The sequence below is a fragment of the Mustela nigripes genome, chromosome X, assembly GCF_022355385.1.
Source record: "Mustela nigripes isolate SB6536 chromosome X, MUSNIG.SB6536, whole genome shotgun sequence".
In the NCBI taxonomy this organism is placed as follows: domain Eukaryota; kingdom Metazoa; phylum Chordata; class Mammalia; order Carnivora; family Mustelidae; genus Mustela; species Mustela nigripes.
In genome coordinates, this window is record NC_081575.1 from 46,297,251 (window position 1) to 46,310,480 (window position 13,230).

A 13,230-nucleotide genomic window follows, 5' to 3' on the forward strand; every position below is an offset into this window, starting at 1 on the left:
CTTTTTTTTTTTTTTTTAAGATTTTATTTATTTATTTGACAGAGAGAAATCACAAGTAGATGGAGAGGCAGGTAGAGAGAGAGGAAGGGAAGCAGGCTCCCTGCTGAGCAGAGAGCCCGATGCGGGACTCGATCCCAGGACCCTGAGATCATGACCTGAGCCGAAAGCAGCGGCTTAACCCACTGAGCCACCCAGGCGCCCCCAAAGTTGCTTTCTAATGACGTTGTTCCCAGTGACAACCTTTTAGAACTTGTACTGGCTTGGGTTGCTTTTTAATGTTTGCCAGTGTCTGTGACTGAATGTTAGTTTAACCTGGTCAGATTTTCCCTAACTCAAGTAGAGAAACACATTGGAAGGGTTTGTAGAAACAATGTTATTTCAAGTGTGAAAAGTCTATGTAGCTGCTGAATAGGAAGAGACAATGTCATTTAGCTCCCTGTAGCTCTGCAGTGCCTTGGACAGGGTCAGTGCTTGAGCACTGAATGTACTCAGTTATTAGGTTTTCAACATGAGTTTTTCCTACCAGTGACAAATTCTCATCTTCATAAAGAGACATTTTGAACATTGGTGAGTTTTTTTAAGGGGAAGGAAAATGGTATTTACAACCTTGCAGCAACTGCAGAGTTAACTCAGGAAGTCTGGCCTGGTTTGTGACAGGTAGCAAACAAATTCTTTTAGGCTTGTTATTTGCTTCTAGTTATAAATATGTCCACAATTTCAGCTCTGCAGCCAGCTTGAGAAACTTCTACCTATAGCAACAAATTGTACTCTCAGTCCACCTGACCTAAGTAGAGGACAAAGGCAACAACTTCAGATCCGGGCTTGTCAGATCTCCCAACAGAAGAGAATTTCTTCAGAAATATTATCCATTGTTGAGACAAATGTCGACATTACTAGTCATTGGGGGTGGGGTGGGGTGGGGTGGGGTGTTTGTTTCATCAGTAGCACTACTGATGGATTATTGCATGGAAAAATGAGGTTAGAGACTAGGGGATGTTGGAATGCTGCCTACCTGGGCAAAAGAAAAAATAGAGGCTGTATTTTCAATCATTGGTAGAAGACTATGGAACCATACTAGTGACATTTAGAATTTCAGTGTACTTCTGTGGAATGAGTTTCCCTGCCCTGTTGGCAATACACTTCACTTGGACACCTTGCTAGATGAAAGCTGTGGGAAACAGCCAAGCTCAGCAGATCTTGATTACTTTCAACATTCCTTCAAAGAGGTTTTCTTGGCTTTTTGTTTAGTTTTTTTAAAAGATTTTATTTATTTATTTGACAGACAGATCACAAGTAGTCAGAGAGGCAGGCAGAGAGAGAGGGAGAAGCATACTCCCCAGTGAGCAGGGAGCCTGAAGCAGGGCTCGATCCCAGGACCCTGGGATCATGACCTGAGCCGAAGGCAGATGCTTAATGACTGAGCCACCCGGGTGCCCCTTTTGTTTAGTGTTGGTTTGTTTTTTGCTTTGGTGGGGGAGAAGGGGTCCATTCTGATTGTATTCACTAACCAACTATTGGATTTTTTTTTAAAAGCAATGATAGGTTGCTTAATGGAGTGAGATCAGAATGACTTCATTTATGTGTGAATCCTGGATGAGGGGTGGGTGGTGGAAAGCTATATATTCACCCAGATGGAATTCTACTATCAAAGGTGTCCTTTTGGAACAGACTGTCCTTGTCTAGGAAGATGATGCCGGTGGCCCACTTTGGACCGTTTGGGGATGGGTTTGAGCAAATCCAGACATACTGTCTCGCCCATGTCCCTGTGGAGCACATTGCCTGGGTAATGGCTATGCAAGCTCCATTGGCCCATATGGAGACTGAGCTCATGACTTTGGCTTCAGAAATACTTTTCTCTCTACTAAGCTCACTGGCTCAGGGGCTGAGGGTCTTTCTGGAGATGAAGGAATAAATGGTTTTGTCCTTTCCAGGCACTAAGTAAAACAGAGACAGTATGACTGGCCTGAGAGAGGTTTGACTGGGCTCTTAGCTCATTTCACAATGCCCCCCAACTCAGCTTTACTTCCAGAAAGACAGAGCAAAGACAGAGAGTATTGAGGAGTATCTGTTAAATTGGCAAATAGGGACAGTTAATCACTGGTGTTTCTAGGAAACCTAGTTCTTTTCATATCCTGTTCATTTTGTATCCTCCTAGTCCTTCCCCTTCTTCCTACCTCCCTCTATCCCTGTGTCTTCTGTCTAGACATCTAGGAATCTCATGGTGTGCCAGGCCCTTTATGTCAAAGAAGAAATCAATTTGACAAATGATTTCACACTAAGATAATAGTGATGGGTATTTGTATCTTAAAAAATGAGTGCAATATTTAACTCAAAGGAATGAATTACTGATGATGGATTTTAAGCAGATTGACACCAGGAATAAGATATTTTGAAGACAAGGGCATCCTTCCAGCACCACTCACATAGGTTCCTATTCTACCCATATGTAGGGCTGGCCTTAACTATAAGGACTGGAAAACTGGAGTGGGACAGGGAAGACCATGGACTGGAATGTGACTCAGAAGTGAAATGAAATAGCTATGTGATTAAGTTTAGGCACTGAGAGATGTAAGAAGATCACAGTGAGAAAACATGGAGCAAAACCAAAATCATTTCTCTTCCCTGCCCAGTTAAAGCCTCCACTCAGGTAGCAAATGAGCCCTAACAACCCCCTTCCACAATTTCCCCTGTTTCTTGCCTCAATTTGTGGCAATCTCTGAGATTAGAAAAGAAAGCTTTTTATAAAAAATAATGTCTAAGATCTCAGTGTGATGGATCTGTTTTGGGGCCAAGTACCTTTTGCCTTTCCTACAAGGGATTTGAGGACATTTGGCTTAGGCTTGCTTTTAGAAGCCTGTGATTAATCTAGCTGCTCTTCTCTCCACCTTCATCCTTTACTGTCTGTTTAGGAGGTACACTCTCCAAAGGTGAAATACATGCTCAGAATAGCTGGCTAGCAGGTGTCAGGCTGGAAGGAAGGGAAGGGAATGCATTGTACCATTTTATTACCAACGTAGCCTGTGGAAATTAAAGGGCCTCTGGGTATTTCTTTACCAACACAGAGCAGACAGATTGTTTCTTATGCAAAGTTGGACTTCTGCATCTTCAATCACCAGTTCTCAGCCCTGAAAAAAATTGGCATAAGCAGCAGAGACATTCCTGTTTTTCAACAAGAAAAAAACCATTTCTTTCATCTACAGACTCAAGCTGGCTGGGAAGTTTTCCCATACCCACTGTCCCCACCGCCCCTTATTCTTAAATGCAACATAAGATTAGTAGAAAAAATCCTTAGACCACGTGCTAGTCCAAGCCTCAACTCTGCCACTTAAAAGCTGTGTGACCTTGCACAAGTCACCAAGTTTCTCTGGAGTTTCAGCTCCTGTCTTTATCTCCCATGCCTTACCAGATGCAATGTTGAGTAGTTGACAGAATTACTTTTGCTCAGATTTGGGCTAACACCTGTTAGGCTGATGATCGGACTGCGACTACCTGTTGATCACCTGGACTTCTTTCCCTATACAGCCCCAATCCCACTCTCAGTCTCTAAGCTCCCTTTGAGGATGCAAGTTTTCCTTGCTGGCACCATGTAAGCTGCTCAGCAAATGCTGCCTTAAGAGAATGAAGGACTGAATAAGAAAGTGCTCTCAGTAGCCAGAGTCCTGGTACACATAACTGATGCTGCCTCTTAATAGCCCAGAGCAAGAGCTGCCCCAGTGAGAGCTGCTGTTTGTATGAGGGTGGGCTTTGCTCCTGTGATAGTTTGGGAGGAAAATAAAGTGAAGAGAAGTCTCCTTTTTAAAAATGCCGATGTGGCACCATCTGGTGAAGCTCAGTTCCCCTGCTAAAGAGATTTCTTTCAGCTACAACTCCAACTTTTTCCTTGAGTGTATGAATGCTTCTCCAGATCCACATTTTACTCACCAAACTGCAGTGTAGGAAAGCCCAGGGAACTCAGGAAGGAGAGTTGTGTCAATTGTATGCTAACAAGAGGAGTAGAAGAAGAAAGTGGGTCTCCAGCCAATGCTAGCATTAGAGAAACAGGCAAAGGAAAGCTGGATCCAGACTTAGCAGGGAAGTGTTTTTTCCAAACAAAGGATTTTCAGCCTCCAGTAATAATTGGGCTTGCAATCCTGGGTGAGGTTGTCTTAATGATTATTTGCAGTTGAGGCTATAGAGGAGAAAGCAGACAGATTCCCAACTAGCCCTATCAGTTCTCTTCTCATCTTGATAATATGTGGAAGTTAAGAAGATGCTCCCAGTATGTGGAAATTATGAGGACCCTCCCAGTAATCTGTTTATTGCTGTGTGGGCCTTATGACTTATGGTTTCTGAACAACCCTAATAAAGTCACCAGGCAGTTCCTGGGTATGGCAGGAAGGGCAGAATTTCATTTATTTAATTTATCATCCTTCTGCCTCATTCTTCAAAGGATTGGAGTGACTGGTTATAAGGTCTGTGATGTATCTATAAATTGTTGGTTTAAATGCTGGGATTTTTATGACTTGTTTTCTCCATGTTGGATTAATTAACTGGGGAGTTGGCTTCTAATTGTTTCAAGTTAAATGTGTAAGGCAGGGAGGTTTAAGGAAGAATGTTCCTCTAGGGAATTGGCTTCAAAAATCCCTAAGTAGTCATTGCCTGGAAGTGGAGCCTCATTGTGATGCACTCTCAAAATCTCTGGGACTGAATAAGTCCCTTCTGCTTGGTTGAGAAACCTGGATATAGAGTTTGATGGTCTGGCTTTCATTTAGCTCAAGTGGCTCCTATATGTGGTTGTGGGTTAGGGGTATCTAGCCTGTAAGGGAGTGCAGCAGCTACCCCAGAATTAATCCCCTTTGTTTCACTTCATTTTGATGACTTTCTGTTTCTGGAGTGTGTGTGTGTGTGTGTGTGTGTGTGTGTGTCTCTGTGTGTACGCATGTGTATGTGTGTATGCAGGTGCACATGTGTTCATGCCTGAAGTTAGGAGAGGGGATCAAGCATGGCTTACCCCCACTTTAGGATCAAGAATCTGGAGTTTTGTACACACCAAGGTGGGAGATAATGGCAGGAGAGGAATGACTTACTGTCAGGGAAATGTCAACACCAGATGTGAGACGTTGAGTAAGTCCTGTTTATTTTAAACAGATGTCAAAAAAAAAAAAACACCCCAAAGTAAAAAGGAGATAAGATGGAGGCTAGAGGAGCAAATACTAAGAGCTTGGAGGAAGCCCCAGGGGAGCAAACAAATCACTCCATCCGTAAGCACAATAAGCATCAACAGTTCTGTCCACCAAGGGCCCCACAGTCCCCATAGGTCTCATAGGCTTGTAAAGGAAAGTCCAGAAGAGTCTGGATTTTAATCAGTTAACTGTTGTTTCTCGCTAGACCATACTCTTAAGGGAAGAGTCTTTAATTTGTGCAAGATGCCTGGATCATTTTCCTTTGCAAGTCTTCTTCCAAGACTAATCTGACTACTTTTCTCTTCCCAGGATTCGTCAGTCAGCTCCAAGTCAGGCATATTGGCAGTCTTAGCCCTTGGAAACATAGATGGTCTCTTGGGCTCTTTGTCTGGGGATTAAAGGTAGTGGTAGACTGAGGGAAGCATTCACATCTCCAGCTGGTTCCTTAGTTTACAATGGACCCAGCCTGGTCTTGTGGCAAAGGCCAGGACTTAAATATCCAAGACAATAAATTGCAACTCCCCAGTTGGAATGGAGAAAAAATAAGCTTGTTTATGGTGGAAAAATTTGAACTAGGAGACACCTATTGTCTTTTACCAGATTACTTTGCAATAATTTTGTTCATTTCTGAGAATCCCTTTGCTCAAAAGCACATCCGAAGATGTATTACTTCATGATAAACTTTATTTGATAGAATACCCCACCTTTTTTGTGCATGCACTGACTAGGTTTTACTTTTGGTTTGAGGAGTCACAGAATTCTTCCTTATAATGCATTTAAAAGAGAACTGAAGTAAGAAGCAAAGATGATATAATATGGAAGCAGAGGAAACCATGGATCCTATTAGTGAGTTTTGCACCTTGCAAAATAAAAACAAGGTCCCACTTAGTCATTTATAGTTGTGCTGAGACAAATAACATTAGAAGTTTAGAAAAAACACATAAACTGTTTCAAAATAGCATTTGCAGTACCAATAGCTACAATAAAACAAGAAAGGCCATCTGGCCCCATGTGTAGTTAGGCTTGTACAGGTGGTCAAAAGGGCTAGATACCTACTACACTGAGTTAAGTACATTATGGCCATGGAGCACAAAAGAGTTTATTGTCCTCTAACTCACCTATAATTGTCTAAAGGATCCAATATTCAATTTGTGGGGCAGCACATCACCGAGGGAATTAACCAAGTGGTAGAAGAATTGGATTAGAATGCATTTTGGCACTTTTATTCATTTGTTGTTTCCTTTCTGATATGTATTTCTTTGCCCACCTTGATAGCTTGCATATAAGTGGCTTTTCTAGAAAAATATGTGAACAAAAAGTAGTTTAGAAGCAGGGCACAGTGCAAGAGATGAAAGGGAGAGAAAGAGAGAGAGGAGGAGGAAGAGAGAAGGGGAGAGAAAGAGAGAGAATGAGAGAAATGGCTAACTATAGGTATTGGGTGATGACTCAACTCCTTTCTGGAACAAGGTGTAAATAAAAAGGCAATCAAACAAGATGGGCCCTTTGATTTTCATTCTCCTTCCTACTTAAACTTGGTAAGATAGTCTCTGGGACTAAATGAAAGTGGGTATGGCAATAGAGGTGAAGAATCCAGGGGTAACTATGCCTTATTTCTCCGTTTTCTTTTGGACACCGGTCCAGTTAATTTTCTCTTTTCTGCCCTCTGCCTCTCCTCTTTCAACAATCCATATGCTTTCCTCTTGGCTCCTATCACTCCTTTGGCTCCCAGTAGTCCATACCAGCCCATTTTCTTCTTGTCTCTCATTCTCCCTCCTGGATATATGCCTTTCTCTTCCTACATCTGTTATCAAATAGAAATGAGCATCTCATGATAACAAATTAATTAAAAAGTAACAACAATCCACGTGCGGAGAGAAAAATATGGCAAAGACAGAAAACCATCTACACACCTTGTAGCATTTACATTTATTACTTCTCCCTTACATGGAAATTGTTAGCATGAAGGAACTATTATTTTCCTTTCATCACATCTAAACTTGCTCACTGTATGTGAATCTGGGAGTAACAATAATATTAAGGCACACTAATATCAACTACAGTGGCCAGCTAGGTAGACCAAGTGATCTTAATAGCAGAAGCTTTCTGAGATACCTGTGATTAATGACTTGGTGTCTCTTGTTTCTACCTTGTGTCATTACTATCTTAGCGGGTCAGTGACAACTGTGACTGGTGAGGAGCTGAAAAGCTCTTGTTTTTTTTTTTTTTAAGTCATAAATACATGTGAAGTCAGGTATGAGGAATGCTTCTTCTGAAAAGGAGTTTGCTGCCTGTCCTCAGAGCAGATGCATTAAGTCAGAAATATAATCCCTGAAAATCCTTTGCTGCCATTTCTGGTGATTTTTTCTTATGTGGTGGTATAATTACTTTTCTATCAGTTTCTGCCCAGATAATTGAAAAAAAGATGAAAAGTATTTTTTTCTTACAGTAAAAATTTTGCTTCTAAGAGGAATCTTAACTTCTTAAAGCCAAGCATTATTTAAAAAGTGGGTAATTCTACTCCTATCATTATTAACTGAAATACAAAAAACATAGTTTTCCCTTACAAAAATAATTAGGCAAATAAAAGAAAGCAAAATCTTATTTCAATTTTTCATACCTTCAGAAAATATATGCAAAATGGACTTAATGGTTTTCATTTCAGAGTAATATACATGTCAAGCACTAATTAAATTCAATCAAACTCAAAACAGAAGCAGTAGATATTAATGTGCATTTACTTACTTTTTTGGGTGTCTCTGGCCAGAAGTGCTTGCCTCCCCAAAACAGGACAATTAGAGTTAGGGCCAGGATACCAAACACCAATCCACAGATCTTAAGTGATTTACATATCTTCTTGGATTTAAAAGCTTCTGCCTAAGCAAAGAACAGAGAGAATAAAACAATACACTAGCTCTTAAAATAGCAAGCCATAATTCAAAGTCACCTTTGATTTCACTTTCTAATGTTCACATTGTGATATGATAAATCTGTGAAACCATGCTTCTGCTCAAAAGGGAAAAAATATGAATCAACTTACATTTAGAATGTGACAGTCCTCACAGTTCTCTGGAGGATTCTTTGCCATGCTCTCTCAGCACACAGTACTCGTTTCCTTCTTTGAGAGGACTGAGAGACCACTGCTGAGGTGGAGTTGCAAGTGAGTCAGCTAACAGATGCCAGAGGAGAAGCTGAATTTATATGGCTCAAATATGTCATACCAGAGCCTGAAGGAGCCCAGGGGGCTCCTGTGCTGCGATTTGTTACATAGATATACCCATATATGTATATAACTTCTGTGCACAGAATTCCATCCAGAATGGCAAAGACAGAAGGTTATAATGAAAACTATTGTCCTGGGGGTTGGCTTGGAAGGGGACCAAGCCTAGGACACATTGAAATGATTTTTCACTATGAACTTAAAATATCAGTGGCACATGTGCTGCATACTCCAGAAATAAGCAAACAAAACAAAAAAGGAATGAAGTCCTGATTTCAATTCCATTTGTTTTTAACAAATACTTATTGCAGGGATATTAAATGTCAGGCACTGTACTTGGTGTTGGAGATTCAGAAATGAATAAGGTACTGCCTCCTCCATTATGATAAAGCTCTTTGAGGACTGAGATCAATATGCAATCAACTAATTACAGTTAAAACTGGGATTAAAAGATTAATGATACATTTTCTCTCTCCATATTATCTGATTATTTTCCTTTCTTGAATTCTCTTCCTCAGCTTGTTCTTTAATGTTAATATTCCTTATGGTTCTATCCTTGATGATCTTCTAACTCTATATATACTTCTTAAATGATCTCACACACTCCTATAGTTTAAAGTGTCAGCTGGGTATCAATTATTTTTAAATCTGTTTCTATAACCCTTTTCTGTCTCCTGAATTTCAAAAACATTTTAATATCTCTACCTGGATGTACCTCAGAAACCTCAAACTCCACATGTCTCACATAAACCTCTTCTTCCCCCTTCTTCCAACCTACTCTTCTCCATATTCTTTTTTTTAAAAGATTTTATTTATTTATTTGACAGACAGAGGTCACAGGTAGGCAGAGAGGCGAGGAAGCAGGATCCCTGCTGAGCAGAGAGCCCGACGAAGGGCTTGATCCCAGGACCCTGGGATCATGATCTGAGCCGAAGGCAGAGGCTTAACCCACTGAGCCATCCAGGTGCCCCATCTCCTCCATATTCTTAATCTTGTTTGGTGGTTTTATTAGTTTTCTAGAGCTACCATAACAAAGTACCACAGACTGGGTGGTATAAACAACAGAAATTTATATTCTCATAGCTCTAGAGGCTGGAAGTCCAAGATCAATGTGTCAGCAGAGTTGCTTTTTCCCGAGACCTCTCTCCTTGCTTTGTAGATGGTCTTCCTCATGTTCACATGGCATTCTGTCTCTATGCATGTCTATGTCCTAATTTCTTCTTATAAGGACAATAGTCTTATTGGACAAGTCCCCTGCATATGACTTATCTCCAAATGCATTCTAAGATAATGGGTATTAGGGTTTCAACATATGAGTTTGGTAGGGCGAAGGGCACAATTCAGCCCATAACAGTGGAACGATCACCCACCTAGGCTCCAAAGCTAGAAAACTGAGGTTTGTTCCCAACTTGCCTTTTTCATTCCCTTGATCTAGTCAGTCACCAAATCTTATGGATTCTAAATTCTTACATCCTTCAAAGTTATTATTTCCTCTCTATATTGACCATTAAAGTTTAGTTTAGGTCTCTGAGAGGTCTCAAAACCACACTGTTCTCTTAGGGCTCTAGACTCATGTGTCTAACCTGTTGGATCTCTTCACTTAGATATTTTGTAGGCAACTCTAATATCACATGTTTCAAACTGAATTAATTATCATCCCTTCCAAGCACACTTTTCTTTCTGTATTACCTCCCTCATTAAATGACAGGATGATTAGTCTTTAGAATAGAAATCTCCAAATGATCCTTAGTTTTTCTTTCTTGTTCATCCCCAAGACTAATCAATTATCGAATCCAGTCAATTTTGCCTTTGAATTATCTTCCCAATTCTCAATCACCACGGCTTTAGTTGAGGGTTTCATAGTTACTTTTAATGTTGCATTAGAATTCTAACTGGTTTCTTTGCCTCTAATCCATTGCCTTCAAGGTGATCTTTCTAAGAAGCAAATCTGAGGATAATCTTTCCCTTGCTTAAAATCCTTTCATGTCTATTCATTGTCTATAAAGTCAAAGCTACTTATGGTGACATCATAATCATTTCATGGTCTGGACGCTTTCTACCTCTCTAGACTTGATTTTGGACAATTTCTTTCATAGAGATGAAGTCAGCTGAGAGGTTCTCAACTGGGCAGGGCCATAGGCATGTACATGAGACTTTATCCACATCCTAATGTCTCAAAGAAAAATGATTTTCTGTTTCAGGCATAACTATGCATTAAATTGATTATGTAATTTATGAAATATAAGTTATGGTTTTATTTGTTTTATACTTTTTTAACCAAGCTTAGAAAAAAAGAGAAAGTCATAGAGTAGTCTCATGAAGAAACCTATGTTTACTATGTTAGAAGACTTCCCCCTCCACAGTGTTACACTAGGCCTCCTTATACTTCACCCTTTATTAATACTGAGCACCCTCTGCTTTTTCACACTATGGAGTATTTTACATGTTATACTCTTGGCTTGGATTTCCCTTCTTTGTTCTTTCTTTGTATCTTATTCATACTTTAAATCTTGCACTTATTATACTTCATCATAGTTCACTTCAAGGTGTTTTGCTCCTGAACAGACTTTGAGATCTTTAAAAACATGCTTTATTTGTTAAAAGTATTTAATTAAAATAGAGGTCAAAGCAATGTGTCACGGAAGGATGGGGGTGATGATTAATTCTGATTCAATAGAGCAGGGAAAATGGCATAAAGCACATGGATTTGCAGTACATTGTCCATTTATTAGCACTGTTTATTCAGTGCTTTATATGTGGTAGGCACCGTTATAGGGGCTGAACATACATTTAGACAAGACAAACACAGTTCCTGACATTATAAAGCTCTGTGTCTAGCTGAGGAGACAGAAGTTAAACTGAAAGGAAAAAGATCCTGTAAATAAAGAAAAAATATAAATTATGAAACATACTAAGGAAGAAAATTTCAGGGTGTCATGACATCACCTAATTTGAATTGGAGGTGTCAGGGAAGTCCATGCTGCCATCAATGTCTCTTAAGCTCAGACTTAAATAATGAGTAGAAGTTAGCTGATGAAGAGTGAAGAAAAGATTATTCCAGGCAGAGGGAACAGCACATGCAAATACCTTGAAACAGAAGAGATCTCTATTTGGAGAGTAAGAGGAAAATCAGTGTGGCTGTAAAAAAGTGAAGGATGAGGAAAGTTGTCTAAGAAAAGGCTGAAGAGATAGACAAGGTCCATACCATACAAGATTTTGTCTATTAGGACTGTTTTTGGCTGCATGTAAAAGAAACCAAGATATGGTGGCTAAACAAAACAAAAGTTTATTTTTTCTGATGTAATAACCTCAGTGTCGATGGTCTAGGGCTTGTGTAAGTTCTAGGACCCAAGCTTCGATATCTTTATTCTGAGATATTTTTGAGTATGGCTTCTATTTTCATGCTTACAAGATGACTGTTTCACTCCCAGTCAGGAAAAAGGAGAGAATGCAAAAGGCAAGAACATGTTACAGCTGGATCTGTCTCTTTCCATCAGGAAAATAGGAGATTTCCTGAAACCCCTAACTTGTGGCTTTCTCCTTATCTTATTGGTTAGAACTGGATTGGATGGCCAACTCAAGCTATAATGGAGTCTGGGGAGGTTTTATTTTCCACTCAGCCTACTACTACCCTAACAAAATGCTGGTTTTGTTATAAAATGAGGAAACATATTGGGCAGACAATTCATAGTTTCTGTCACAAGGGTCACAGTAAGGGTTTGAAGTTTCTTCTAAGAGCAATGAGAAATCATTGAAGGGTTTTAAGGAAGGGAGACACACAAATACTTATTCATTTATTAGCATCTTTCTGACTTCTATGAGAAGAATTAATTGTAAAGAAGCAAGAATTTTATTTTATTTTTTAATGATTTTATTTATTTGTGTGTGTGTGAGAGAGAGCATGATAGAGAATACAGGTGGGGAGGGGCAGAAGGAGAGGGAGAAGCAGGCTCCCCACTGATCAGGAAGCCCAATGCGGGGATTGATCCCAGGACTCCAGGATCATGACCTGAGCCAAAGGTAGATACTTAACTAACTGAGACACCCAGGCACCTTGGAAGCAGAATTTTAAAATGTTAATCAGTTCAGAGATGTTATTGGCCTGAACTAAGGAAGTGATAATAGAGATGGTAGACAGATTAGGGATGTATTTTAGAGGTACACATACATGGTGATAGATTGGATATACAGGATAAGAAAAAAGGAGGAATAAAAAATGATTCATGTATTTTTGGTTTGTGCATTTGGGTGGAGTGTGGTGCCATTCACCGGGGTCAGGAAACACAGAAGAGGACAAGTTTGGGATGATGAAAATGGTTTTGGACATGTTGAATTTGAGATGTGTATGAAGCATACAAAAGAGGTCCAGTTGGAAGTTGGGCATATGTGTTTAGAGCTCTGAAGACAGTCCCTGGAGTGGAAATATATAGGGATACTTCATTTTATTGTGCTTTGCTTTACTGAGCTTCACACATATTGTGTGTTTTACAAATTGAAGTTTTGTGACAACCCTAAATTGACCAAGTCTATTGGTGCCATTTTTTAAAAATTTTATTTTATTTATTTATTTAATTTTAATTTTTTTTTAAATTTTTATTTTCAGCATAACAGTATTCCTTGTTTTTGCACCACACCCAGTGCTCCATGCAATCCGTGCCCTCTCTAATACCCATCACCTGGTTCCCACAACCTCCCACCACCCGCCACTTCAAACCCCTCAGATTGTTTTTCAGAGTCCATAGTCTCTCATGGTTCACCTCCCCTTCCAATTTCCCTCAACTCCTCAACTCCCTTCTCCTCTCTGATTCCCCTTGTCCTCCATGCTATTTGTTATGCTCCACAAATAAGTGA

General features: G+C 39.8%; 1 protein-coding gene across 1 annotated transcript in view; it reads right to left on the reverse strand.

The window, feature by feature from the left end:
* The window catches only part of TNMD (tenomodulin), a 174,193-nt gene that overhangs the window by 7,779 nt on the left and 153,184 nt on the right, over positions 1-13,230 (reverse strand). The window contains exon 3 of the mRNA XM_059385208.1: positions 7,905-8,036. Within this exon, the coding sequence (XP_059241191.1) occupies positions 7,905-8,036 (132 nt within the window). The remainder of the gene's footprint in view (positions 1-7,904; positions 8,037-13,230) is intronic.